Source organism: Clinocottus analis, unplaced genomic scaffold (genome assembly GCF_023055335.1).
Source record: "Clinocottus analis isolate CAN_PGR_092001 unplaced genomic scaffold, fCliAna1.0.p SCAF_17, whole genome shotgun sequence".
NCBI lineage: Eukaryota > Metazoa > Chordata > Actinopteri > Perciformes > Cottidae > Clinocottus > Clinocottus analis.
This window is the reverse complement of record NW_027175898.1, coordinates 11,878,800-11,905,976: the sequence shown is the minus strand read 5'-3', so window position 1 is coordinate 11,905,976 and position 27,177 is coordinate 11,878,800. Positions and strand designations below refer to the sequence as shown.

The 27,177-nt window shown below is 41.8% G+C and overlaps 1 protein-coding gene across 2 annotated transcripts; it reads left to right on the top strand.

Annotated features, from left to right (window-relative positions):
* The first annotated feature begins 765 nt into the window (after positions 1-765).
* On the top strand, positions 766-26,459 carry uggt1 (UDP-glucose glycoprotein glucosyltransferase 1). Of its 2 annotated transcripts, XM_068580116.1 has the most exons (41): positions 766-810; positions 2,174-2,312; positions 2,553-2,632; positions 2,964-3,094; positions 3,199-3,311; positions 3,398-3,572; positions 5,141-5,237; positions 5,347-5,425; positions 5,711-5,811; positions 7,944-8,043; positions 8,150-8,210; positions 9,510-9,601; positions 10,253-10,403; positions 11,115-11,234; positions 11,342-11,427; positions 11,785-11,920; positions 12,045-12,176; positions 12,395-12,559; positions 13,221-13,341; positions 13,842-13,940; positions 14,129-14,152; positions 14,586-14,680; positions 15,792-15,998; positions 16,102-16,233; positions 16,343-16,473; positions 16,587-16,682; positions 16,986-17,088; positions 17,192-17,271; positions 18,135-18,324; positions 18,989-19,147; positions 19,263-19,348; positions 19,479-19,563; positions 20,050-20,138; positions 21,131-21,235; positions 21,388-21,472; positions 22,433-22,615; positions 22,802-22,962; positions 23,380-23,494; positions 24,010-24,126; positions 25,036-25,180; positions 25,292-26,459. In XM_068580116.1, the coding sequence occupies exons 1-41, from the start codon at positions 780-782 to the stop codon at positions 25,309-25,311; spliced, it is 4,617 nt and encodes a 1,538-aa protein (XP_068436217.1). In that variant the 5' UTR covers positions 766-779; the 3' UTR covers positions 25,312-26,459. The 2 variants fall into 2 exon arrangements, with proteins under 2 accessions (XP_068436217.1, XP_068436218.1); XM_068580117.1 differs by lacking the exon at positions 14,129-14,152.
* The last annotated feature ends 718 nt before the right edge of the window (positions 26,460-27,177 follow it).

Here is a 27,177-nt window from a genome sequence, read left to right as displayed (position 1 = left end):
CTACTGTGCTGCTGACACCTCTCTTTAAAAATGATAAACACAAGATATGTGTCTTAACATGTTTGGGTTAATGGCAGCCACATAACTTTAATGGTCCTGTAAATCTGCACCATCCATAATAAAAAAAACAACATCATGGGACATTATTGGTTTCACATCTGTAAGGGCTGTAATATCTCAAACAAATTTCCAGGAAGCTATATACTGCTGCTAATGAAGTGTCAAAGGACCAACTCCATAAAAGTGACACCTGCCATGATTTGTAGCTGGATAGACCGTTGTGTCTGTTAGTAAATATTGATTTTACTGTCCAAAATCACTGGACTAGTACAGTGTAAATTGTGTTTAGGGTGGGGGTTTCCATTTAACTGATACAAAGAACCACTGACCACAGCTAAGCATGCATTTTATATATGATATATAACAATCCGGTAATGAGATTTGTTGTCATGGATCATGTATTTCCAACCACTCGCATCTATATTCATTAATACAGAAAAGGTCTAATTTCTAGCATGGATATCACAGTTTTATGATTTATTGAAGAAATATACAGTTTTTAATATATAAAAAAGTTATTATATTTAAGTAACGTTGTGGTTTTTTGTGCGAGGAGTTATGGCTCAGTCTTTAAATATGTTGTACTCTTTGTACTATTTTTGTGTAAAATAGTTTAATGTTTGGAGGTTTCATGTATGGGAGGATTTTCGTAACTTTGAACAGGCAACGTTGTGGTCACCTATCCCGTCTGACAGGACCCTCCCACTCCTCAGTGCATCATGACTGCAGGAAGCTACGGAGCCGGCTTCGGTGAGCATATACCATGAATATCTTATGTGGGAAACTATAAACGACTGTATCCAAAACTGATTGTTATTGTTTTTATAGAGTGTAACATCAGCGGACAGTGAGTAAACCGAAACAAGTACAAAATCGTGTGGTTTTCCTTATTGTGAAGCAAGAGTTAGCTAGCTTACTGCGTCTTTTTTGGCTAACGTCAATCTTCATGAAGCGTCAGTTGGCCGTGATTCACCAACGGTTTACGGTTTCTGAAAGGAACGTTAACGGATTTTTAGAGCCGTTCGGCCGCTTAACAATATTATAAACTCAGTAATGCTATTTTAACGGCTCCGAGGATTGTCATTGAAACAATCCGGATATACGAACTGAGCGCTCATTGGACGGAGGAGCCACGCTGAACTTTCCTATTGGTCACAGATCATTTAGCATTTTGTTTACAAGAGACGTAAAAGACGTCCCATTATGTTTTTAGGACACACAACAAGTGAAAGTACGACTGTGATTGTGATCAAATTGCCCTCACTCGCACTTTATATCTTGCACAATAGACTATGGAGCTGCACAGATTAGTAAGATAATTGCTGAACAAATGTCAGAATTTGTAGCTTTTCCTCGTCTAAACATGATCAAAACACAGATGAACTTTGTTCTGTTTGACAAATTAAGCAAGACGTTACGTGTCTTCACCATGGGCTCTATTCTTGTGTTGGTCTGACTCAGGTTCACTCTGCCTTGTCTTCAGCCTTGTCTACATCAATTTGTGGTGGATTGGACTTTGCATCTTAAAGCATGTCAAAAGCATCTACAGTGACTACTGATGACCTGATTTTATTTACCTCTTGTACAAAATTGTTACTGTTGGAGACGCCCCTAGTCTCCTCTGGTTGCAAAAATAAGTCAGATTGTATTGAGTAAAATGACCATATAGCATGCCATACCATATTGTATGCTCTATCGTATACCACATCTCTACGTCGACCTCCGCAATACAATGAGTATCATTTATATATGACTGAATTATTTTATTTGGACGACAGAAATTTGTAGAATGATAACATGATACAATTCTAAGTGAATTACTGGTAATAATGTTGCCAAGGTATCCACACATCAAAGATGAATAGTGTAATGATCCGATAATTTGGTCAGGAACTAGAGTTTCACATGTGGACTGATTCACTGGATCCCTGGTCTTCCTCAGTGTGCTTTGGGTGCAGTCACACATATTTCAGATGTCCATGTGTCACCCAAGATGCTTTTTTGGACCATATATAAACAGGACTGTGCTATCCTCCCTGGCTCTGTAACACATGTTCTTGTATCCTGTCAGTCCTATGACTCTCTAACTCATTTGCCTCCACTCTTGTCTCAGGCATAGGCTTGAGGATGTGGCTTCTCTGGGTCCTGCTGCTGTCGCTGCTGTCTGCAGTATCTGGGGCTGCAGACTCTAAGGCTGTCACCACCACCCTCACAACGAAATGGACAGATACCCCTTTGCTGCTGGAGGCCAGGTACGAAACTGCATTGATCAGCAGTAGCTGCGATCTGGCCGACTTGCATCTTACGTTACATTTCGGAAGCAGATAATAAAAAAAAAATCAATGTCCTGAGGGCATGTGCGGTCACTGACACCGTCTCTTTTTATTATTCATCCAAATGTAGCTATTAACAATATACAGACAGTAAGTATGCACAAAGTGTGTCATACTTGCATACACAGCTTATTAAATTGCCACCTTGCTCTTCCTCAGCGAGTTTCTGGCAGAGGAGAGCCAGGAGAAGTTCTGGGACTTTGTGGAGGCCAATCAGAACATAGAAGGAGATCATGATGGTAAAGTAAAGCTGCTCAGGCCACACTTGACCAGGTTTCACTTTTAGTCTCTGTGCCGGGAGAGACTGAATTAATGATGTGTTTGAAAGTTTCTTGAAAGCAATTGCAGTGTCAGTGTTTTGGGAAAACACTTGTGGGAGCAGTAACATGATAGAACAAAGCTGCAAACTGTGTTTTTATTCTGTTCCTTTGTGTCTCTGCCTGTGTAAAAACAATTAAACCATAACTCCTGTGTCAGATTTGAAGAATGTAAAACAGTTAAACAGAGTGAGATATAAGAGACAGAGCACAATGTGGACTCATTCTGTTTATGGTTATTGTCCTCATGCAGACACAGACCAGTCTTACTACAACCTGATTGTAAAGAATGCTGGGGCCTTGCTCAGCTCCGTCCAGGTGAACATGCTCAAGTTTGCCCTTTCCCTGAGAGCCTACTCTTCAACAGTACACTCCTTCCAACAGGTACCAGGAGGATGCTTTGATTTTGTGTTTGAAGGCACGTAGATGCATGTGAAGAGTGAAAGTGAATGAAAGATTCTGCTCACCCTGTTCTTTCTTTTTCATAGATTGCGTCCAATGAGCCTCCTCCCGCCGGCTGCTCAGCATTTTTCAGCGTCCATGGAGAAAAGATGTGTGATGAAAAAGGTTTAGAAGCATCGCTGAAAACGGCGCTTTCGAGGTAACGAAAAACACATTCAATCCAGACACGAGGTGATAAACCAGTGAAATAATTACTTATAACTGGCTTCACTGTCTCTCTTTCAGGCCGAAGCCATTCCTCTTCAAAGGCGATCACAAATACCCAGGATCAAATCCTGAAGCTCCGGTTGTCATTCTGTACGCTGAGGTTGGGAAAACGGATTTCCAGAGGCTTCATCAGGTCATATCCTCCAAAGTCAACGAAGGCCTGGCGACTTATGTGCTCCGTCATTACCTAGCTGTAGGTGTTACTCACACTCTTATGACAACATTAACTTTACATGGTGAACGCAGTAATGGCACAACTGCTGTAAAAAGCTAGCAGTGTATCTATACATACATACATATACATACAATATTTTTTCTGGATGCAAGGTTTATTCGAGCCATGAGGCTGGTGGTAATGGCAGCTATTCGTTCTGCCCCGGTTGGCTTTCAGCAGCTCCCTCTTCTCTTGATTGTGGTTTACTTTGAGGTGTAGAAATGTGATTGGCAGACCACCAAATTCAACAATTTTCAACATTTCCACTCATGCCCTGTTCGCGTCTCCCAGGTGTGTCGCTTTAGTCACCAACAAATCAGTTCTGTTGGCGCTGTGTATGATGTCAGTTATGGCGCCGCGGTCACTTTCTACACAATCCAGAATTTGCTCAATTAAAAGACACGTGCACAGTCTGTGTGTGCAAGCAGCATTGCATTTAATTATTGTTGAAGAAGAATAAGCATGAAAGGATTAACAAGTAGAGTAAAATAATAAAGAGTAGGGGAAAAAAATAAACATTTTGAGCATGAATGGTACAAATATATCTCCACACACTCACACACGTGTTAGATTTAATGCTTGTCTGAATACATATTACATCTGAATATGTTTGAGCAATTTCCACATTTGCACAACTGAAAGGTACACATTTATGCACTAGTACTGCATGTAGATTATTTGCCACAAAATGATATTGTTGGCTTCAATGTGACTTTTGTTAGTGTTGTCCTTGTGACAAGGGAGGTTGTCAGGTTAAAAAAAGTCAAATAAATTGGATGTATACTATTTTTACCACATCTGCTGAAGTACTGCACGGCCCCCACAACCACATATACTGATTGTACTTGTTAGTGAAGATAAAGCAGGGTCTAGAGTTAAAAAGAAAACCCGCTTGTGTTGTCATTTGTCTTTAATTGGGCTCCTCATTTTCACCTGAGATGAAAAGTGCTTCTCCAATTTATCATGTCGGGTTAAAGTTGGATCTGTTCTTCTCTCACATGCAAATAAACCCGATAAGTTTGCTCTCCCCCTGTAATTATGCAAAATTATTCTTACCATCTGTCTGTTAGGCACGAAGTCCTGTGCACTACAGAGGTTGCAACACTTGACGCTTTTTCCTTTTACTTCAGAGCTTCAGGGCCAATCAGGGTTACAGTCAATGTCTTCAGCACTTAGCAAGCAACAGCTGGTTGTCTGCACTTGAAAGCTGTCAAAGTAGTGTGCGAGCACAATTGTCTGTAACACAAGTGAGATGCATTTTTCTTTAAAACAGAGAAGATGTATACAAAGACGTTAACGGACCCTTTTACAACAGCAGAAGCCACTTGGGCAAATATACATTAAAACACGTTTCAAATCTGTTCTGTTCACTACGGGTGTTGCTGCAATTAAATACGACCGCCGGTGCGTTTTTTTCCAATTTAATTATCACATGAATTTATCTCTTACTGAATAAAACAAGTGGTGCATTAAGACACCTCAGGGAATTGGACACACCTGTCTTCTCCTTCTCATCTTCTTTACAATGCTTCCACTTTTTCCTCCAGAATCCAAGTGAAAGGAAAGTCTATCTGTCGGGGTACGGAGTGGAGCTGGCCATCAAAAGCCAGGAGTACAAGGCAAAGGACGACACACAAGTCCAAGGTACACACACACACACTCTCTCACACTATCGATACGCACACATACCCACGATGTTGTAGTCCCGGAGGCGTCCTCATGTGAATAACAAGTTCATTGATTGTGGTTTCAGGGGCAGAGGTGAACGCTACAGTGATCGGAGAGAATGATTCAGTGGACGAGGTCCAGGGATTCCTTTTTGGCAAACTGAAGTGAGTGGCTCCGTGTGAGCCCGTGATAGATAGTCAAAGCTTGGCTCGGCTCCAGGAAGAGCACCACGCTCACATCAGCCGAGCCTTGTCCTTCTTTTGTTTTGTTTTCTCCGCAGTTTCTTCCCTCAAAGTGCTGACCGTGAACCTTTTACGTCTGATAAACTAACCTAAAAATAAACAAATCGAAATGTGAATCTGACAACTCACTCTAAATGAGCAATTAGGGCAATTAGCAGATGCAATTACTCTCTCCGTCTGCTTTGTCTTGTTTGTTCTCATCCCCAGGACACTTTACCCGGAGCTAAAAGAGCAGTTGAAGGAGTTGAGAAAACATTTGGTCGAAAGCACCAATGACATGGCACCTCTGAAAGTCTGGCAAATGCAAGGTGGGTTTCTCCTGCGAATCATATTCTCCTGCAAAATTTGGGTTTTCATTCTGCTTCCTTCTGTAACATTATTGGATATGTAAATGAAAACAGTCCATGCGGGAAATATCAGTATTACATCCGTTATAAATTGAAACCAATATGTAAAACTGCCGGAGCCAATGTCTCGACAGGCTAATGGAAACGCATCCTCTCGGCATCAAAGCTAAACACGTCCTCATCTCACCGTTCACACCTGCAGGCGTCTTCCCTGTCACTTACGCTTTGAGCGAATCGATTTTATGGTCCTGTAAATGCGCCCTCTGTGGTTTCAGAGCCACAGATTTAGAAAGTTTTTACAGATTCCCTTACAGAAACCCAGACTCTCCTTTTTCTTCTTCTACATAATTAATTGAATATTTTAGGAAAATTACATATATGTATTTTTACTTGAGTACGATGTGAGGGCAAGAGCCCTGAGTATATTGAATTTTGCTTGGGTGTGTTTTATTGATTATGAAATCCATTTTAATTTTTAAGAGAAAGAATGTCTTATTTCTTCTTTCCAACGGTTGATTGCCTCGCTCTCAGTAAAGGATCGGAATCCGTCAATATCTTCAAAGTGCTAAAATATAATGCTCAACACATTGAATATTTCACTCGGCGTGAACATCACAAAGCTTTAGTGAAGAGCTGCAACAACGCCGTGCAGCATGTGAATGTCTATTTGATTTCCTCACACTGTGTGGAGCAACTAAGTATTTAAATGGAGCAACAAGTGATCCTCGTGATGTAATAATGAATTATATTTTTTGTTTTCTCTGGCTTTAAATACATGAGTGAAACTCTAAATTGTTTAACTATACTTTACATGTTCAGCTTTGATTTCTTGTATGGAAAAAGTTTTCAAACACTTTCTTGTAATCATTCTGACGCACAAAAAGCATCTGAAGTTATAACTAATTACTTTGAGATCATTTGCATCCCAGTTGTTGATGTTCTGTCACTTGTTTCATTAGTTTGATTTATTCTTCATGTGCACTGATCATAAATGAACAGAACTTAATGTCGGCTTCTATTGCTTTAACAGTGAGATCATATCAGTGAATCAAACTCTCTCGTCCTGTTATCAATATCGATCAGCATCCTCTTGATACATTAGAGCCATAACATCTTGAAGACACAAGGGCATTGTCTGCTGCAGCACAAAAGCATTATCGATTAGGGTGACATCATCTATTGGATTACGTACTCAAACACACTTTCACAGGTGTAAATCTTGTACATTTTCCAAACATTTCTTTCCCACTGTTCCTGGTTTATGTGCATTTGCATGCAAATGCCTCGGGCAGGGTGTCGGCATGAGGCCGCGTCGACTGTGGTGAATTAAGGATGTGAGCGGATGAGAGTCGGTCGAACGCCGCTGTCAAACATGCCATGTGGACATCTGTCTTTATCTTCCGCCCCACCGGGGCTCATTAGCTCAGCCTATTTACAAAGAGAGGGAGACCTCCTGGGGCTAATAATCACACAAGCTACAACACCATTTCAGCAATGCTCGCTGCATTAAAATAGTCCTCACTTGTCTTCTTCATCTTCTCGTACGCAAAACCCTCTGTACGCTCTTCCACATTATCGTCTCTGCACTTCTACACGTGTACAGGCGTTGATATATTCTAGTCTATATTCTTAATCCTGCCTTAAGTCCTTTGAGATAGTTGAAGCAGTAATTAATGGCTCGGACACAAAGACAAGCATGTTAACATGGAATGATCTGCTAATTAATATGTTAATTGGCTTAACTGATGACTTTTGTTTAACAATGCTAGCCGCTAGGCTCCAGGAATGGCAACGTCCATTGGTCGATAGAGCCTCCATTTTGGTCCAGAGTGAAATAACAACAGTTAGACAGACGGCTTCCACAACGTTCTCTACACACATTCATGTGCCTGAATGACTTTAGGGGTTCTGCTTTTCCTCTTCAGGATGAAATGTAATAAACTTAATGCTTCAGAAAGCTAAGTGTCCCCCCTTTTATTTTATCAACATGTTCTCTTTTTATGTACCCTCTTGTGAGTTTCCCCATCTCTTCTCTGCTTTTGTCCACTAATCTCGTTGCCTACCTACCCGTCCACCCACCTTCTTTTTTATAGATCTGAGTTTCCAGACGGCAGCTCGCATCCTTGCCGCTCCGGCCGCCGAAGCCCTCACGGTTATGAAAGACCTGAGTCAGAACTTCCCCACTAAAGCCAGGTAAAGGAGAAACACTAACACAGAAGCTGCAGTGAGAAGTTTTGGTTTGCACAGATATTGACACGTCTGCAGTCCTCTAGCTCAGCCTGCCCTTTTCCCCTCACAGATCCATCACTAAAACAGTGGTCACCGAGGAGATCCGCAAAGAGATTGGTGATAACCAAAAGGTACATGTTTGGTACATTACTGACAACACTTATTAATAGGAGCAATACATTGTTGCTTTTGGCTTTTTAGTGGAATTTGTTGACGATTAAGCAAATCTAGATAAAGTGGATGAAAATGTTAATTTGCATTTCCTTTTGCTGATTTTCTGTAAATGTGTTTAAAATTGTTGCTCCATTTCAAAGGAAACCTTAATAGTGACTTGACATCTTCGTCCTCTTTCATTCCTCCGTCTTGTCTTCATCCAACACGCTGGTGCTTCTCCCCTCCTGCTGATCGTGTTGTCCGGTGGTCACGGACAATTTAGTTTTAGCTGTTTCCCAATCTAGTCCAATAAAGGGGGGAAATAAAGAAAAACACTATAGCGTTATTGCGTACAGCCTCAATCACACGTCCTCCGCCTCATAGCCGCCTTTAGGGAAATATCTCAAAATGAGAACTGCCCTTCCTGCTTCGCTTTTGTTCCTCTCACCTTTTTATTATGTGATAAATTGTAAACAACATCTGACTTGAAAAGCATTCAGTTTCTGACACTATGTTTGGCTTTGGCCTGCTAATGGAATAAGTAATCACTCCTTTTCTTGTCAAATATTTTTTCACTCCTCCTTCCCTGCCTCCTGCCTCCTCACCCCCGCTCCTCAAGCTGTGCTCACATTATCTTGGTGTGCAGACAGGAGTTTGGGCTGTCGGTGGGGGTGAGCACCAAACGTCCTAATTACTGAATCGGTGATTCATTCAGCAGGCGCACTGAGTCCTGCAGCGCGAAATGATTATTGATTGAAGTAGTTTGGACACATGCTCTTGCATGCAGACGTTTCTCTCTCTCTTACTCACTTGCACTCACTCACACACACACACCGGGCTGCATAATATTTGTGTTAATCATGTCTTGTTGTAATTGCAGTGTCTGGAGTATGAATAATCTGACGTCTTTGTCTTTCTGTAATGAGATTTGACTGGTTCCTTTGGCTTGTGCAGACACACAGACACTCGCACAACTTCCCTGGATCGGGCACACACTCTTTCTCTAATAATTAGATTTGTTTAGTGTGGGGTTTGATTGCTCTAAACAGACTGACTTTAAACAGAGCTGTCACTGCTTGTTTGGAGCTGCAGGCGTTGCTTATTACGCCTTTGTGTTGACTGTTGCTTCTGGTTTTACAATGTAATTGACTTTGTGATGGCTGGCTTTGACGTTACCTGCTACACAGCGTGGCGATCTGCTCAGCAGGAGTTGAATGAGGAGTTAAGGGGTTTGATGTGACTCGGATGTTTAGTCATGTTGACGTTTCTGTCTCTAGTTTTTCAAAGGAACTCTCGGCCTGCAGCCTGGGGATTCGGCCCTGTTCATCAACGGGCTGCATATAGATCTGGACACACAAGACATTTTCAGGTACACACGCACGCACAATCCTTATCAAATATTAATATACAGTGGTATTATCAAACTGTCAATTGGCTGTGGAACATTGCTTTTGATCTTTCCCTTTTTCATCACTTATAAAATCAAACAATTACATTCAGTCACATTTAATATGGGTAACATGCTGATAAACTCACTCCTTTAGATCCTTGAATACTTCAATGAAATACATGTGCATGCAATCAGCAAACAGCCCATAAGTAAATATTAAGTGTACATAAGGTTTTAAACGTGATGAGTCGTGACTGATTTTTACCAGTAATGATTTGGTTTGAAAATAAATGGTTTGAAATTCGTAATTATTTTCATTTGATTAGCTAATTTGGGTACTAATTTAAGCTTAATAAGAGTTAAACTACAGAGTGTATATGTTATATATTTGAATTATCTTATTTGCAGTTTTTCAAGCATATCTTTTACATGTTTTTTCAATATTCAAAATAAGCCCTATTACGGATTTTAGATTTTTGTATGACGATCATGATCAGTAGTACGTCTCTTGCACGCATCGTCAGATGTCAGTATTAGTGGTGATACTTTCATCCTCATATTCAGTCCTCCATACACACACACACACACACACACACACACACACACTGACTGTAAGTTCGTCCCCTGCAGTGTGTTTGAGGTGCTGCGCAGTGAGGCGAGGGTGATGGAGGGTCTGCGCTCCCTGCACATCGACACGCCGTACATCCACGACATCCTGAAGCTCAACGTCCAGCCCTCTGACTCCGACTACGCTGTTGACATCCGTAACCCAGCCATCAGTGTAAGAAATCATATACACAATACACATAAACAAAACATACTCTAACAGAAATTAGCAGGCTTTATCAAACACTGATCCTGAAAACAATGCACACACTGTTGTGTTTTACTGTCAGTTTTTGTTCCCACATGTCCTGGAAAATCACAGCTCTAGTTATTGTTAAAGGCTGAATAGCTAAGATTGTTGTGAGTTTCATCAGTCCTGAAATCATAAGCTGATAAAAAAAAAAGTCGATAGATGGAAAACTATTCAACAGTTTTTATTATTGCTGTGGTGAAAGTATTCATGTAAAAGACTCAATACAGACGTGTAAATGTACGTATGTTATTCGCCCTGCATTCAAAATGAACTTGAAGTGAATTTTAAGTTAACGTAAAAAAGCATTAGCATCAGAACAGTCCAGTAAAGTCATTGTGCAGAATGACTCATCTCAGAATAATATACACGTTATTATTAGAATAATTGGGTTACAGTTATTGATGCATTACTGTGCGCACCACTTTATATACTGCTGAATATATATATATATATATATATATATATATATATATATATATATATATATATATATATATATATATATATAAATTGCAGCTTTACTTATTTAGCTTTTAGCTACCTGCAGTAAAATGTAATTTCTTATTCACATTGATCTGCTGTTGGGCTCAGGATGCTGCTTTCAAACATTTCCTCTTCCCTTTCCCTTTTTAGTGGATTAACAACTTGGAAACCGACCACAGGTACAGCTCGTGGCCTTACAACGTGCAGGAGCTGCTCCGACCGACCTTCCCCGGAGTCATCAGGCAAATCCGCAAGAACTTCCACAATCTGGTTCGTCCAGACCTGAATAATCAACCCCTTGTGAATCCAAATGGATCTGATTCACTGTGAAAACCAATATCTGTGTGTGTGTGTGTGTGTGTGTGTGTGAATTGCAGGTGATCATTCTGGACCCATCTCAGGAGAACGCAGTCGAGCTGCTGAGTGTTGCAGAGATGTTTTACGCAAACAACATCCCACTCAGGTTGGTTGGCGTCAGCAGGGATGTGGGGAGCTGTAAACTCACCGGAACCCATCAGGAGACTAGACATGACAAAATCAGTAGTTCTATTGTCTGTTACATCAGTATAAGGATATTCAAAAATCCAAAAAGATGCTGCACAGCAATTGCAGTCATGCGGGTTGTTTTCAAATCAATTGAATTTAGGAGTTTTGTCAGGCAGGTGTGAGGAGACCTTTGATACCTCCCTGCATGTGGCGTCTTGGGATGGTCAGCTTGTTTGAATACCGATAAAGAGGACGGTTCACACTCTGCATTTTAACTGTCCAACAAAACACACAAGAGTCTGTTTTAGAAACTTTATTTCTTGTGTGTTTTTAGGATCGGGCTGGTGTTTGTGGTGTCGGATGAAGATGATATCGACGGTATGCAGGATGCAGGCGTGGCGCTGGTCCGAGCCTACAACTACATCAGCGACGAGGTGGACAGTCAGAGTGCATTTGAAGCTGTCATCTCGGTGAGTCCACCTTTCACAAACGCTGATGGAGAACTGGTTCTTATTGAAACACCTACTATAACTTAATGAGAACAGTTTTTACAGTCAAACTTCTTCTCTTTTCCCTCGTCTTATGTCCTTCTAGATGTTTAACCGGGTGGCCATTGGTGGGAAGTTGAGTGTTGGGGATGTGGTGAAAGTGCTGGAGAAGAGGTTCCCCTATGTGGAAGTCAGCAGCGTGCTGGGAGCCGACTCCACCTACGACAGCAACAGGAAGGTGAGAGGGGGCTGAATGTGGTTTTGCTCACTGTGTGGGTCAAACACATCATTGTTACCTTTTCAGTTGTATGTAGATGAGAAGATTGATAACTCTTTATCAATCTTGAATCTTTATCAATCAGACTTGTTAGATTTTAACCACACTGATCAGATTGTCCTCCGCCATTGTTTTCTGGAGTTGGTAAATCTGACACTGTGCTGTTTCTCCTTTTTCAGGAAGGGGTCGCGTACTATCAGCAGACGGGGGTGGGCCCGCTGCCCGTGGTCATGTACAACGGCATACCGTACCAGCGTGAGCAGCTGGACCCGGACGAGCTGGAGACGGTCACCATGCAGAAGATCCTGGAGACCACGTCCTTCTACCAGAGAGCCGTCTACCTGGTCAGTGAGAGCGCACACACGCACTTTGATTTCATTATCACGTCATGATTTATCTCATGAATTAAAACATTTTTTACTCATCAACAAAGGCCTTGAGGAGATGGAGCAAGTTAGGTGTTTACTGAGAGTGAACTGAGAGCGATAATACCATCAGTGGCTGTATTTATTTGTGCTGTTGGATGTGAATTTGTTTTTTAATTTACAACAAAGTAGTTTGTTTGAAAGACAATTTAAATGAGTAGAATAAATCGAGATAATTTGTTTGGGAAGAGAAGTTGGGTTCTAGTGATTGATCATTTTTCTGTTAGGCCAGATCTTTGTTAGCATGCCATCTGCTGCTTTAATGCCAGTCCAGCACTTGTTTTCTTTTTTAAAGCCTTCTGTTTTGTGAGGTCTTAAAGCTCAGTTACAGCATCACTGTTTAATTTAGTTAAGTGGTGAACATGTTCTTAGTCAGCACTCGATTTCACATTTTTTTTTACTTTCAAACTTGTTGGAGGAAAACTTTTTGGCGGATACACAAGCAACAGTAATTGAAAAAGATATTAAATCTTGAGATGGCTCCCTTAACTGTGCCTAAAAGGTTGATGCAGTACTTCCTACATGAATTTTGGGTCCGCGTTCCTTTAACATCCTGAATCTGTGCTCATGTGGCTCGCAGGGGGAGCTGGCCTCGGATCATGACGTCGTGGACTTCATCATGAATCAGGCCAACGTTGTTCCTCGCATCAACTCCAGAGTGCTGTCCACCAGCAGGACGTACCTGGATCTATCTGATACTAGTGAGTACACGTGTGTACACTGATGTTGATCGCCCATTATTTTCACCTAATAATCAGAGATTGAAGCTTTAAATTAGCCTTAAAGACGTGACCGTAGACCAGAAACTCACAAGCCGAAGCAAAGACTTTATATAAGAAGTGGATGAAGTCGTTGTGACATCACTATGGAAACTAGAGATTGAGACCAGAAACTCATGTTTACAATGTTTGCTCGCGGAATAAATCAAATGGGAACTAGGGGCATTTTCTCATAGACTTCTATACAACCAGACTTCTTTTTGCAACCAGACTAAGACGAGATAGAACTTTATTTATCTTGACGCGTTAAAGGCCTGCTTTTTAACATTTAACACAGAAAGTGAAAACATTCAGAAGTTTTCCAACAACTTCACGTCCCTTGTACACATTCACGTGTGTACAGCTTGGCAGTTTTGAAAAGTTTAATCTTGGGCATGTTTGCTCCCCGAGTTCCAGTTCATCCCATGTCCCTCTCCTTGCAGACAATTTCTTTGTCGATGATTACGCTCGTTTCTCGACTCTCGACACCAAAGAGAAGAGCACCGCTGTGGCCAACAGCATGAACTACATGACTAAGAAAGGTAAGGCTGTTCCTGGTTGTATCAACAACTAACTCTGAATTACGACGCCTGTGCAGCTATTGTTGTTTCTCGTGAAGATTATTTAGTCACCTTGGAGTCTAAAATCTATCTTTGTGTATTCTCCTTCTGTCCTCTCCTCCTCCTCCTCTCCTGTTTATGTGATTTTTTTAAAAATGTCCCTGCATCAGGGATGACCACCACCAACAGGCATGGTAATCACCCTCTTCCTCCACATTGTTCCATCTCTTCCTCACTTGCTCTTTTTTTTCTGTTTTTCTGTGAACTTCACTGCTGGCACTGTTTAGCTGGATTTGTGAGTCCGCCACCACTCTTCCATCTGTTTCTTTTCTCCAAGGAACCAAATTACTAATCAAGCATGTGATGATTGTGTATTAGGATCTAAATAATAGTACTGTTCTAATATCTTTTTTTTTCCATTTCTAGGAGAGCATGTGTAATTTGTTCTAGCTGCATGGAGAATGAGATGTTAAAAGATTGATTTGGGAAAAAAAACTCAAGTGTGAAGATTCAAGAATATAGATACTTTTTCATGTTTATTTCTTGCAGCCCCAGTAATCAACCCACATAGAGACTTTATTATTTAGGTATTCTGACAGCTTTTGTTTCTTCCTTTGTGGTTGTCAGACGACGGCTACATCCGCCCTGTGACCTTCTGGGTGGTGGGAGACTTTGACGAGCCCTCAGGACGTCAGCTCCTTTATGACGCCATCAGACACATGGTACAACATCTTTTTATACGATGTATTTTTAGCCGGCGCTTGGTTTAATATTGTAGTTTTTATGTCGAGATAATGACCATACTTTTCAGTGAATGACTTCAAACGAAAGAAAAAAACCTGCAGCGTGGGAAAGCTTTAACCTCTCAGTTAGTGGGCAGCAAAGACTTGTGTCATTAAAGCAGCACCATTCCTCTGTCAAACACTCCACAGGTGTTTTTTCAAACAAAATTGTGTCATGCTGAGTCCAGCAATGCTGTTTTTAATGCGTGGACGGTGAACATGCTGCCTGCTCAGCGTCTCCCTCCCCTCCTCCGTGTGTGTGTGTGTGTGTAGAAATAACTAAAAGTAATGTTTTCCGGCCCTCTACCCCTACACAGCGGTGTTTTGGATTGACTCTACATTACGCAACACCTCTTCGGCAGTGCTCTCAGCCCGTGCATAATGCCGGCAACGAGGACTCTGTCTTGGCTCGACTCCATGACATGAGTCAGGAAGGACTCAGCCAAAGATTTCTTTCCTTTTAATTTTAAGGCATTTATTTGTAAGGATTGTGTGAGTGAGCGTGGTATTGCGTGCTATTTGGACACACGCGCACGCTCAAATAGTTGAATGTTTCCGTTGATTCCTTAACTTTTTTTTTGTGTGTGTCATCTGTGCAAAAACTATATTCAAATAGTTCAAACCAGTGCACAACTCAATGTAGTTGTTAGTCAAAATCAGACCAAATATCCTAGTTTAAAATGGTGTGTTTTTAAGATGTGATTTGAAGGTGGAGTGAGTCAATATTGCGAATGTCTCATGGGAGAAAGCTCCAAAGACGAGGGGCAGAGCAGCTGAAAGCTCAAGTCTCCATGGCGGACAAGCGAGCAGATGGTGCGGTGAGTAGCAGGAGAGGATCTAAAAAGGACGGGCAGGTGTGCGAAGTTCAGAAAGATACCGAGGGGCCGCTGGGGTAGAGAAGGGCCTCAAAAGTAAAGCGAGACGCAGACTCAACCTTGACCAGAACATCTTTAAAGTAGAATACTAAAGTGTGTTTATTTATTTTTCATTTCTGTTTTTTGTTATTCTGCTCTGACGAATCGTTCACTGACGCTCCCCTGCTCCACAACAGAAAACCAGCAACAACGTCAGACTGGGGCTGATCAACAACCCATCGGCCGCGCCGTCCGCCGAGACGAGCCGCGTGGCCAGAGCCATCCTGGCCGCCATGCAGACGCAATCCGCCAACAACGCCAAGAACTTCATCAACAAGTTGGCGAAAGAAGAGACCGCCGCGGCCCTGGAGAAGGGAGTCGACGTCGCGGAGTTCGCTGTTGGAGTGAGAAGGGGGAGGGGCTTAATCATGATTCAAAAAGAAACGTGTTTCGTTCTGTTGTAGTTGTTGAAACAAACGTTTTTGTGTGTGTTTTTTTTTCCTTCAGGGTATGGACATGTCATTGTTCAAGGATGCATACGAGGGTCCCAAATTTGACTTCCTGCTCTCGCACGCGGCCTACTGCCGAGATGTGCTCAAACTAAAGAAAGGACAGAAGGCGGTTATCAGCAACGGAAGAGTGAGTCGCAGTCTCGTTGCGGGTACACCGTGAACGAATATAGTTTGTATTTATGGATCAAATCTGTTACTCTCGCGACCCAGTCAACACTTTTGAATCTTATTCACAGATTATTGGTCCGCTGGATGAAAAAGAAGTGTTTAACCAGGACGACTTCCTGCTTCTGGAGAGCATCATCCTGAAAACGTCCGGAGAGCGAATCAAAAGCAAAGTCCAACAGTTTGGGATCGAGGAAGACAGGTACTTTATGTCGCATCGTTGCTTCTGTAGTTCCTCACATGGTTCAATTTTGAGGTAACGTTTCTTCGATTCTTGTGGAGTGGCAATGAATTTTAACGCAGGATTTCTCTCAGGGCCAGCGACCTTGTAATGAAGGTGGACTCTCTGCTCTCCTCTCAGCCTAAAGGAGAGGCCCGGGTAGAATATGACATTGCCGATGACCGATACAGGTAAAGTTGCAATCCATGCACATAATTTGTACACGCAAGCCTTCTTGCCTGAGGGGAGACCCTGTCTTCCTCCAGGGTCACATGGTTTTTGCAGTGTATTTAGCTGTGTTGTTTTTTTTTTAATATATATATATATTTGATCACAGTCAGCAAAAAATAATATATTAAATAAGCAAATGCTGTATTTGTACCTTTCACATTAATTGTAAATAGAGAATAAATTGTTGAAATCAGTGTGTCCTCTGCAGCCAGCAACGTTTGTGTGGACTTCACTTCTCCATCGATTTGCTGATTTATTTACAGCGCTGTGAAGATCCGCCCGAAGGAGGGAGACGTGTACTTTGATGTTGTTGCCGTGGTAGATCCCGTAACCAGGGACGCACAGAAACTGGCTCCTCTGCTGCTGGTGGGTTGAAGCTCGTCCCTCGTCTGATCGGTCCGGTTGATTTCTTTAACTCTGTCCAGACGTTATTTCTCACCTGACCTCCTCGACGTTTCTCCCCCTGCAGGTTCTGACGCAGCTAGTAAACGTCAACTTACGGGTCTTCATGAACTGCCAATCCAAACTGTCAGACATGCCGCTCAAAAGGTGAGAAGTCAACCTTTTTTTTTTCTAATTTTACCATTAATGGTCCAATATAAAAGTGTCTTTCTCCTTTCTCTGGCTAGAAGCTTCCATTCTCAATGCGCTTGTTTGGTGTTTTAGTATAAATGAGTTACTGAAACCTCAAAATACTGTGTAAGGACTGTATAATTATAATATAATTAAACCTGGTATAAGCAGTTTTTTTAATTACTTATAGGCACTTTGTTCCATAATTAGAAACTCTAGTTTTTCCCTTTTTTTCACTCTTTTTACGAGAAGCATTTTATGAGCCGGTGTCACGTGAAGAGCTTGTTTGCTTTAAATTGTGTTTAATAATGTAATTACTATAATTATTCTAAACAATTAATTATTGTTCTCTTGCAGCAGAAAACATCTTTTATTTTGAATGTTTGGAGACTTGAGGCTGCAATTAACAATTACTTTCATTATCAATTATTCTGCCAGTTCCTTTTCAGATTGATCCATTAATCGTTTGGTCTAAAAAAAAATGTCAGAATTAAATAATACAAAATTTCCATCCCAGTTTCTTAAAGTCCGAGGTAAAAAAAACAAAACAGCGCCATGCATAATTGACTGACATTTTTGGGCTTAAAAACATTGTTTTCTGTCGACTGCGTAATTGACTGACTAATCATTGCAGCTCCAGTGAAACCAGTTTGAAAACCTTTTAAAACGATTTCCTCAAAAGTCTTTTTCAGTTTTGTCTTTTTGGAATTGGATGGAGTTTGCGTTGTTGTCTCTTTATGTCATTTACATTTGAACCCAGTCGGTTTACACTATTGTTGTTGTTATTATGGCATGTTCACTCCTCCACCTGTAATAAAGGTCCCTGTGTTTTCTCCCAGTTTTTACCGTCACGTGTTAGAGCCCGAGGTGGCGTTTCAAGCGGACGGTACTTTCTCTCCCGGCCCCATGGCCCGGTTCCTGGACATGCCTCAGTCTCCTCTCTTCACCCTGAACCTCAACACTCCCGAGAGCTGGATGGTGGAGTCTGTGCACACCCGGTACGACCTGGACAACATCTACCTGGAGGAGGTAAAAGCAACGGGGCTGTCTGTGTTCCATCAGGATCTGTATTTGGGAACTATTGAATAGTACAATATAGTTTTCTCCCCCGCTCTGTGAATGAACGTTTTCCCGCTGGTCCGATGGTTTGTGTTTTAACGTCTTCAGTCAGCGGGTTTAACTGACATTGTACTACTTCAATTTGGGACTCATTTCACTGGATTTATTTCTCATTTTAATTATTTAAGGGACTGCACAGACACTTTTTTATTTCCCTAAATGTACGTTTGGTTTCTGCCTTTTTGAAATATAGTATAGAAATGCATAAAAAAAAATGGAACTTTCCACTTGCGCCATGGTTCGTGTGCAGAGGAGAACGGTTGTGTCTCTGTATCAGGGTTTTATTAATGTGTGCATTAAGATTTAAATTAGGGCGCATGATTAAAAAAGTGTTGAGGGCCTTTCCCTTTTTGTCCTCATTGTAATCCTGTTAAAACGTAATTTATTTGACATCTCGTCCGAAGAGGGGTTGAATTCTCTCCTCAGATTGCTTCCATTTCTGCTTTTTCTGCTGAGGATTTTCTTTTCTCTCTCTTCCGGAAGCCTTCGGGTTTATTTGGGAACCATTACTGTCAAACCGCTGGACTCTTGGCATCAATGAAAATGCCGTACTTGTCTGGACGTGTGCCTGCAGGTGGAGAACATTGTAGCCGCAGAATTCGAGTTGGAGCACCTTTTGCTGGAAGGCCATTGTTTCGACGTCAGCTCCGGCCAGCCGCCACGAGGCCTCCAGTTCACCCTGGGAACCGCCGCCGAGCCCGTCATCATGGACACGATCGTCATGGCAAACCTGGTGAGTTACCCATGAGAATGTTGCTGATTGTTACAGTTTAATGCTTTATGGCTCTTATCCAGTAGACGTGTTCCTGTAGTCACAAGCGCTACATCTCTGGTGTTCGGCTCCGCAGGGTTACTTCCAGCTGAAGGCAAACCCGGGCGCCTGGATCCTGAAGATGAGGAAAGGACGCTCTGATGAAATCTACAAGATTTACAGGTGGGAACATGGAGAATTGGCCGTATTGTGTCCGAGAGGTGATCGTTTTTGAAGTTGCGTCTGTTGAATCTACAAACTGGGTGTGAACTTCCTGTTGTCGCTCTGCTTTCTTTTTTTGTTGTTGTTGCAGCCACGAAGGCACGGACTCTCCAGCGGAGTCCGACGACATTGTAGTCGTGCTGAACAACTTCAAGAGCAGGATCATTAAAGTCAAGGTTGGTTTCCCAGACTGTCTGGAACAATCACAGACAGTGATACGAATGTCTCCTTTACTCCTTTAGTTTATGAAGACTGTACTTTTTTTTTAAAGCAGAACAAATACAATATGTACATAAATTACACGTATACAATTTTACATTTCACTCGGACATTTCTATCATTGTCCGTGTTATGACACTTTTCAAACCATGAACAAAACTACATTTCCATGAGAATTATTGGAAGTAAATAAGGACACAATGATAGAAACTATAATGCGTAAAAGAAATAAAGCAACAATTTTTGGAATAGATGAAGGAAAAAACTAAATGCTGGAAAAGTTTAAATATTTTGAAAATGTATTTTTCATGCGACTATGTTCGGTTTGGTTCCCCATAGAATCTGAACTACATACAATATTACTTAATCGCTGCATCACATCGATTAATTCCACCTCTACATTGATTGTTTGACTGACTGGGCTGAAACTGCTTGTTGTTCAGGTCCAGAAGAAACCAGACAAGTTCAACGAGGAGCTGCTGAGTGACGTCACCGAGGAAAAGGACACCGGCTTCTGGAACTCTCTGGCCAGGTAGAGCTGGGATTCAGACGGGTTTCTGTCAGTAGATCCCTCACAGATTCATCTGCAACTCTTCAAGACGTTTATTCAGCCTATGAGAAACATTCTTTTGTTCTCGATACTCACATCTCATGATTTGCTGCTTCTGTCTTGTTTACCATTTGGAAATTGAACCCCTTTTAGTTTGTGTACCACTGGTTCAACATTTAGTTTTTTTACGTTTTTCTGACAGTTTTGCAGCAAAGTAATTGATTAATTGTTAATGAACGTAATGTTTATTCATTAATTGTCTCTTAGGCTACACATTACATTTTAAGTATTTTGGTTCAGCTTTAAACTGTCTGGGGAGAAAACTCAAAGGCAGAATTGAAGATGAATAATGTAGTTGAAGAAAATATACATAAATCAATAGATAGAGATATGATTGTAAGCTCACAATCTGATCCAGTGGTAATGTTTTGGATGACATAGATACAGGGCATTTAAAATGTCAGACATCTAATTGGTTTCTTGACTCGACAGCATTCGGTGGCTAAATTTCAGATCCTTCAAGAATGAAATAATGTCAAACGCTCGCTTTCAAACTACATTCTACATCTGCACCTCTCACTCAGAAATATGAACCTACAATCTCCAATCCTAGAGTTCGATCAGAGATACTGACGTCACAGCGTTCTATGTTTATATAGAAGAAGAAGGACAAGCAGAGGTTTCATTCTGAGCCGAGGGTGACGTCACTGTGTAATAGTTGAATGTGAAGATATCAGTGAAAGTTACCGTTCTCTCTCGAAATAAAAACTAAGTTTCCTTCATCTCGGGGTGAACTACCTCATAGTTTCACTCAAGCTGCTCTCTGAAACCAGCCCCGCAGGACTGAATGACTGAACCACACTGACTCTCTTGTTAAAGACGGCTTTTGATTTAAAGATCTCATCTATTTTTTTGGTGGGGGTTCTTATCTTTTGCTTGTAAACTTCAAAACAATGACATGTTGTCTTCCTCAGAGGCTTCACAGGCGGAGTAAAGACAGAGGAGCTCAAGCAGGAGAAGGACGACGTGATCAACATCTTCTCTCTGGCCTCGGGGCATCTGTACGAGCGCTTCATCAGGTGAGCGCCGGAGATGTGGCCAGTCAACGAAAAGGGGATTCTTGTCTCAAACCAAACTGTGAATATATATCTTACATGTGCAGGGACTTCAATTTGAGCTGCAGCTGAGCGCCTTCATGACACCAGTGTTTTCATTCTTCCTTTCCTCTCAGGATTATGATGCTGTCAGTTCTGAAACACACCAAAACTCCCGTCAAGTTCTGGTTCCTCAAGAACTACCTGTCCCCGACGTTTAAGGTAGGATTTTTGCTTGGAAGAAAATGAGCTGGCGTATTATCATTAATGAGCAGATTTTCTTTGATCTTCTCTCTCGGTCCATCAGTGATGTGAGCTTCAAACAGGAGATCTGAAAATCAAGGTGAAACACGCAGCGGGGGATTAGGTTTTTGCTCTGCATGCAGAAGGAAATCTCCCGATGAATGAGGAGACTTCAGTGCTGTTCTTAGCTCATTCATCACTATCGGCCCTTTTGTTGTGACCGGTTTTAGTTTTGAGTCTCATTTGCCTGCAGTACTCTTTTGCTTTCTGCCTTTTCATTTGTTAAAGTCACAGATGAGATTGTTTTGTAACTCGGATTCCCACTGAGCCCATTTCCATCAGTAACTCTTGAATAGCTCCAATTCAGTGAACGCAGGCAGTCGGCTCAGAGTCGTTGTAGAAAGTGAGCTGTTCGCCAAACGCGGCGTCCGAAACAATACAAGTGAGCACTCAGCCGTATTATCAGCAGCGGCCCTTCAGCATGAAGCCATAACTGGTCACCCCAAAATATAAAGCAGTTTGCTGCAGCAGAATGTGGGACAGCAACACAGAGACGCTCCAACACGCACAAACACGCCCGCGACATGAAGATAACAATAATAATTATAACGACAACATTTCAATCTTTTAGCTAAACCAAACTGCTCGGGTCTCATGTCGGGGTCGGGATCAAATTAAAGTGTGTTAGTGAACGAGTACGGGACTGAAGTTGACTTCATGGTCATTCCTATACAGCTCTCTAAGCTCATATATTGTATGTATATGTAGTTAAAAACTCCCAAAGTATTATTTCTACTGTAGATTGTAGTGTTTTTAGACTCATGAAGACGACGTTCACGGTCTTTATTTGCATCTTTTTGCCGGTTACGTATGTATGTGTGTTGCCTCGTGTGCTTCCGAGTACCCGCTGAAAGGCCTCTTTGTGTGTCTGTTCTGCAGGGCTTCATCCCGCACATGGCAAAGCAGTATGGTTTCCAGTACGAGCTGGTCCAGTACAAGTGGCCTCGCTGGTTACACCAACAGACGGATAAGCAGAGGATCATCTGGGGCTACAAGATCCTGTTCCTGGACGTGCTGTTTCCTCTCGCTGTCGACAAGATCCTGTTTGTGGACGCCGACCAGGTGCGAATTAAAAATAGATTCAAGGACCGACCAAACCGTCAATTTTAAGACTTCAACGTTTGCTATCGTCTCAAATTTGATTGACAGCCATTACTGAAGAAAACAACTGATCGAGCGGTGACGTTTTTGAACATTCTAACGCTCCCCATCTCTTTTGTTCGCTCTCCATCCTTCCGCCTCCTTCAGATTGTGCGAACAGACCTGAAGGAGCTGCGTGACTTCGACCTGGAGGGAGCTCCGTACGGTTACACTCCGTTCTGCGAGAGCCGGAGGGAGATGGACGGCTACCGCTTCTGGAAGTCGGGCTACTGGGCGAGCCACCTCGCCGGACGCAGATACCACATCAGGTACGCGCGCTCTGAAAGCTCAGCTGAGATGTAATGGTTGCCCTGAAACACACTCGCATACACAGACACGCTCTTGAGGCCGTTTCACAACGAGTGTGTGTCGAAACAAACGACACCGCAGTGCAAAATACTCAACTGCAAATTATTGTATGTCTCGGGCTTTTATTGTGAAAGGTAACAACGCTAGGGGCCTGTGCTGCCTTTGTCACCAACGTGATTGGTAGATGCCTTTTTTATTCGTGTTGTAAAAGCTCCCAAAAAATGTACCGTGTGACAGTATTCATGACAAAAACAACAGTTAGTGTGAATTAATCACACACAAAAAAATACAAAATAAACGGCCTTAATTCTCTTTTTTTTAAACTTTTTTCATGCTTTTGTGTTTACTTCATGCGCTCTGTTGTTGGTCCTCCGCAGTGCTCTGTATGTGGTCGACCTGAAGAAGTTCAGGAAGATAGCTGCTGGAGATCGACTTCGAGGACAGTACCAGGGGCTCAGCCAGGACCCCAACAGCCTTTCTAACCTCGACCAGGTCTGTCCGTCTTGTTAATGTGCATCTGGGATCTGATGCTAAAGAATGAGGCTGTTTTTGAAGCACAGTTTTGTTGCCTTTTTATATTTTGTGTGTGCTTGTGAGGAAGCTGAAGTGAGAGTTTTTGAACAGGAGCTTTTGCTTAATGTGAGGAAAGACAAACCCAAACCTCTGCTTCTGATTTAATGACAACAAAACGGGAATGCAGCCGACTTTCTCACCTCAGACTCTGATGCCTGTCCTTGAGTTTATTAAATCTATTTATATCGGAGCGGCACAATGAGAGTCGGGTGTGTAAATTTAGCAGACGCTTTTTTCCCAAATGCTTGCCTGCACATTATAGATCAACCTTGACATCATGACTTTCAATGTTTTGAAAAAGCTGACTTAAAGTCTTTAACACGCTGTCTCCTGGTTTGATTTAAACAAAGAGTACAGACTTGAACAACTTAAACAGCTCTCTTTGTAAAATCTCCATCAATAATCTCATTGTCTGTCATTTTTTTTTATTTCAGGATCTGCCCAACAACATGATCCACCAGGTGCCCATCAAGTCTCTGCCTCAGGAGTGGCTGTGGTGCGAGACCTGGTGTGACGACAGCACCAAGAAGAACGCCAAGACGATAGACCTGGTAACAACAACCGCCTGCCTGTCTGTCGACGTCGGGGATAGAATCAGGATTTAAAAAAATGTTTAAATGCCAGAAGACTCAGTGTCATCGACCTGTAAGTCCCTGCACAGTTGAGCAGTGTTAGTGAAGACACCGCCATGCCTCCAAACAGCCACTAGAGGGCAGACAGGCCAACTGAGAGGATGTTATGGACTAATGACAGTACTGAGGATGTGGATGAGTTCTCTTTCTGGATACATTAAGTGATTCAGATATAGCAACAGCAAATCTTAAATTGAAACATATGTCCATATGTTTAGGGTTTAAATTTTGGTCAATGCTAAACAGCGTCTGATAGGCTGAAAAGTGTTAAATTTTCAGTAATAATTGGCACAGTAGAGTAACAGTTGTTTTGAAGAAAAGCTTATTTGCAACCCATTAAGGGAAAATCATATAATTCTGCCTCGTTCTCACAAGACAACATGAATCAACACTTCAGGCTGAATTAAAAGCAACAAGCGAACTCTCTCCAAAGCAAGCTTGACATCAGATACAAAACCTTTAACTTAAACTTAAATTATTTAAATGTACAGAAAACAAACACTACAATCCACCACACACGGTCACATAAACAATGTACATCAAGTGACGGCATAACAGACCACCCAGAGCACCCCGCTACCATCATTTAAAACATCACCAGCTATTCTCCTGAGCCGTGAACACTCCGATTGGACGCTTGTCCGACCCGGCCGACTGATCTGAATCTGAGGCTTTGGAATCGTTTCGCTGCGAGACGGAGCCGGCCGTTCAAACAGCCGCAAATCTCTTTTAAAGAGCCACTTTAACAAGGTGCGGCCGGTTCATGTCGCCCCGTTGAGAGGATTACCCAACCGAGTGATAACACGGCTCCATTGTCCCGCGTTTCAGTGCAACAACCCCATGACCAAAGAGCCCAAGCTGCACGCCGCGGTGAGGATCGTGGCCGAGTGGACCGATTACGACCAGGAGATTAAACGCCTGCAGACCCGAGTCAAGGAGAGAATAAACAACACAAAAGAACAGCAGGACACAGGTACTGAACACTCAACAGTCCAGACACTCGCATGTCAATAATGTAGCTGAAATAGACACAACACATCTGCTGTAACCTGAACAAAAACCTGTGTCTTTGTCTCTCTGTCAGACGTTCACACGGAGTTGTGAGGACCCTGCAGTGATGAGGTGGTGAACTGGGCTCTGTTCAAAGAGCTTAAAGAGGTTCCTCTCCTGCCTTGGCAGACTGCTGACAGACTGACTACAAACCAGTGCGACACAGTTGAGCATGTTTGTCTTTTTTTTTAGGGGTTTTTTTTTTTTTTTTAAGGTGGTCACGTTTCGGAGGTTTTCCTGTGTGTCCGCGTGTGTGCAAGTGGTGAGAATGTATTTTGTGAAGTGAATCATGAATATATATTTGTTCCACCCCCCCCAGTATAGTTGTATTTCCCCTGTAATAAATGTCCGTCTGTGAGTTTGCACTGATTGGGGTTGTGGTGATGCGTGTGGGGAAAGCACAAAGGGAGAAGGACCAGGAAATCTCCCTGCTGGTTAACTCGGGTTTTGATCTGAAACATGTTGTTTACTCGCGGGGGGGGGAAAACTAAAGCTTTTCAGCCTTCTTCTAAATTGGTTACGGGTACAATTAGTTCAAATCAATGTTCACACCTTAATACGAGAGCTGGGGAATTAAGTTTGTAGTCAATATCGTGACATTAATGAGTTGGGAGGGTGTTTTTATATTTGCGTAGAAATTGAATGCTAAATCACTTACAAAGTAATGAACTATGATCTGCTGTTTGCATCACATCAGGAAAAGCGCAATTTCTTTACCATGAATTTTGAATTAGGAGCCCAATTTTGGTAAAATATAAATATTTCGTTTAGCTCATAAAATACTGAAATACTAGGTAAGTCTTAAAAGTCAACATACTGTATTCATCATGTTCAGTCGTGGATCCACTCGTCATCTTTTTAGGAATCATCTCAAACTGTCGGGTGGTTATTGCCCAACATGAAGGCCACGAGATTTAAAGGGAAGGTGTATGGAAATGAGTTCTCCCTGTCGGTTATGTTTACACTCATCTGGTATTTGACATGAAAATGAAGTAGAAAATCAGCAGGCGTGATTGAATCCCCGGTTTATTGTGGATAGTAAATGTCACTGAATCTTGTGTGGGTTGAAGCATAAAATACAAATAAGACATGGGAGAGTTTTTGGTACATTTGAACATTTTCATTTGTTTCTTGGTTACACATCCATGGATCTGTCAGGATCATCCTGTCATTTTGTGAAATAAAGATTCTCAATTAAGTGATCCTGTGCGTCACTGATTCCTGCATGTTTTGAGGTATTTGCCTCCAGAGTAGTTGGTTTAAGATATTTAGCTACAACTGAGGTACTTTCCCCGAGAAGTAACAAGAAACTAGTTGTCGAATGAGCAGATAAATTACCAGCTAACATTGGTGGATAAACAGTTCCAATAGTTAACTAAAGAAGATGTTTAATGGACGTAGAGGCTAAAGAGCTGCACTGTATAACTATTATGTATTGAATGGTTGAAATGAACAGTGCAATAATTGACAGATTGAATACGTTAGCCATTACATTTAAGCCAATTGTTAAATTAGTTTAAAGGATAATGGACTATGATCGATTGATAAATAGTTAGCTAGTGGAAAGTAGAGGCTAAAGAGCTGCAATCTATACATATTAAATAAGTTGAAATGAGCATAATGTAACGACAGATTTAATACATTAGCATAATGGTTTATGGTTAAATTATTTAAAATAATGGACAAATAATAGAATAAAGTTAGCCAACTAACGATAAACAGTAAGACTTAAATGTCATAAAACATGGAAGGACAAATCATACCATCCTTAATAAGACAACTAAGTCTGTATCTGTTATAACAAATGTATGAAAATTGTACCAAATGCCAAAAAGAAGCAGTGTAACGCTGTGGAGTGCATTATGTTCCTCCTGCGCGTGAGGAACCGTGTCGCTCTCCTCAACAACACAAAACCGGTTA

Coding starts and splice junctions, on each gene's coding strand:
- uggt1 (XM_068580116.1), top strand. CDS start 780: ATGACTGCAGGAAGCTACGGAGCCGGCTTCG. Junction 8,211..9,509: donor AGATTGGTGATAACCAAAAG/GTACATGTTTGG, acceptor TTCTGTCTCTAG/TTTTTCAAAGGAACTCTCGG. Junction 11,235..11,341: donor GCAAGAACTTCCACAATCTG/GTTCGTCCAGAC, acceptor TGTGAATTGCAG/GTGATCATTCTGGACCCATC.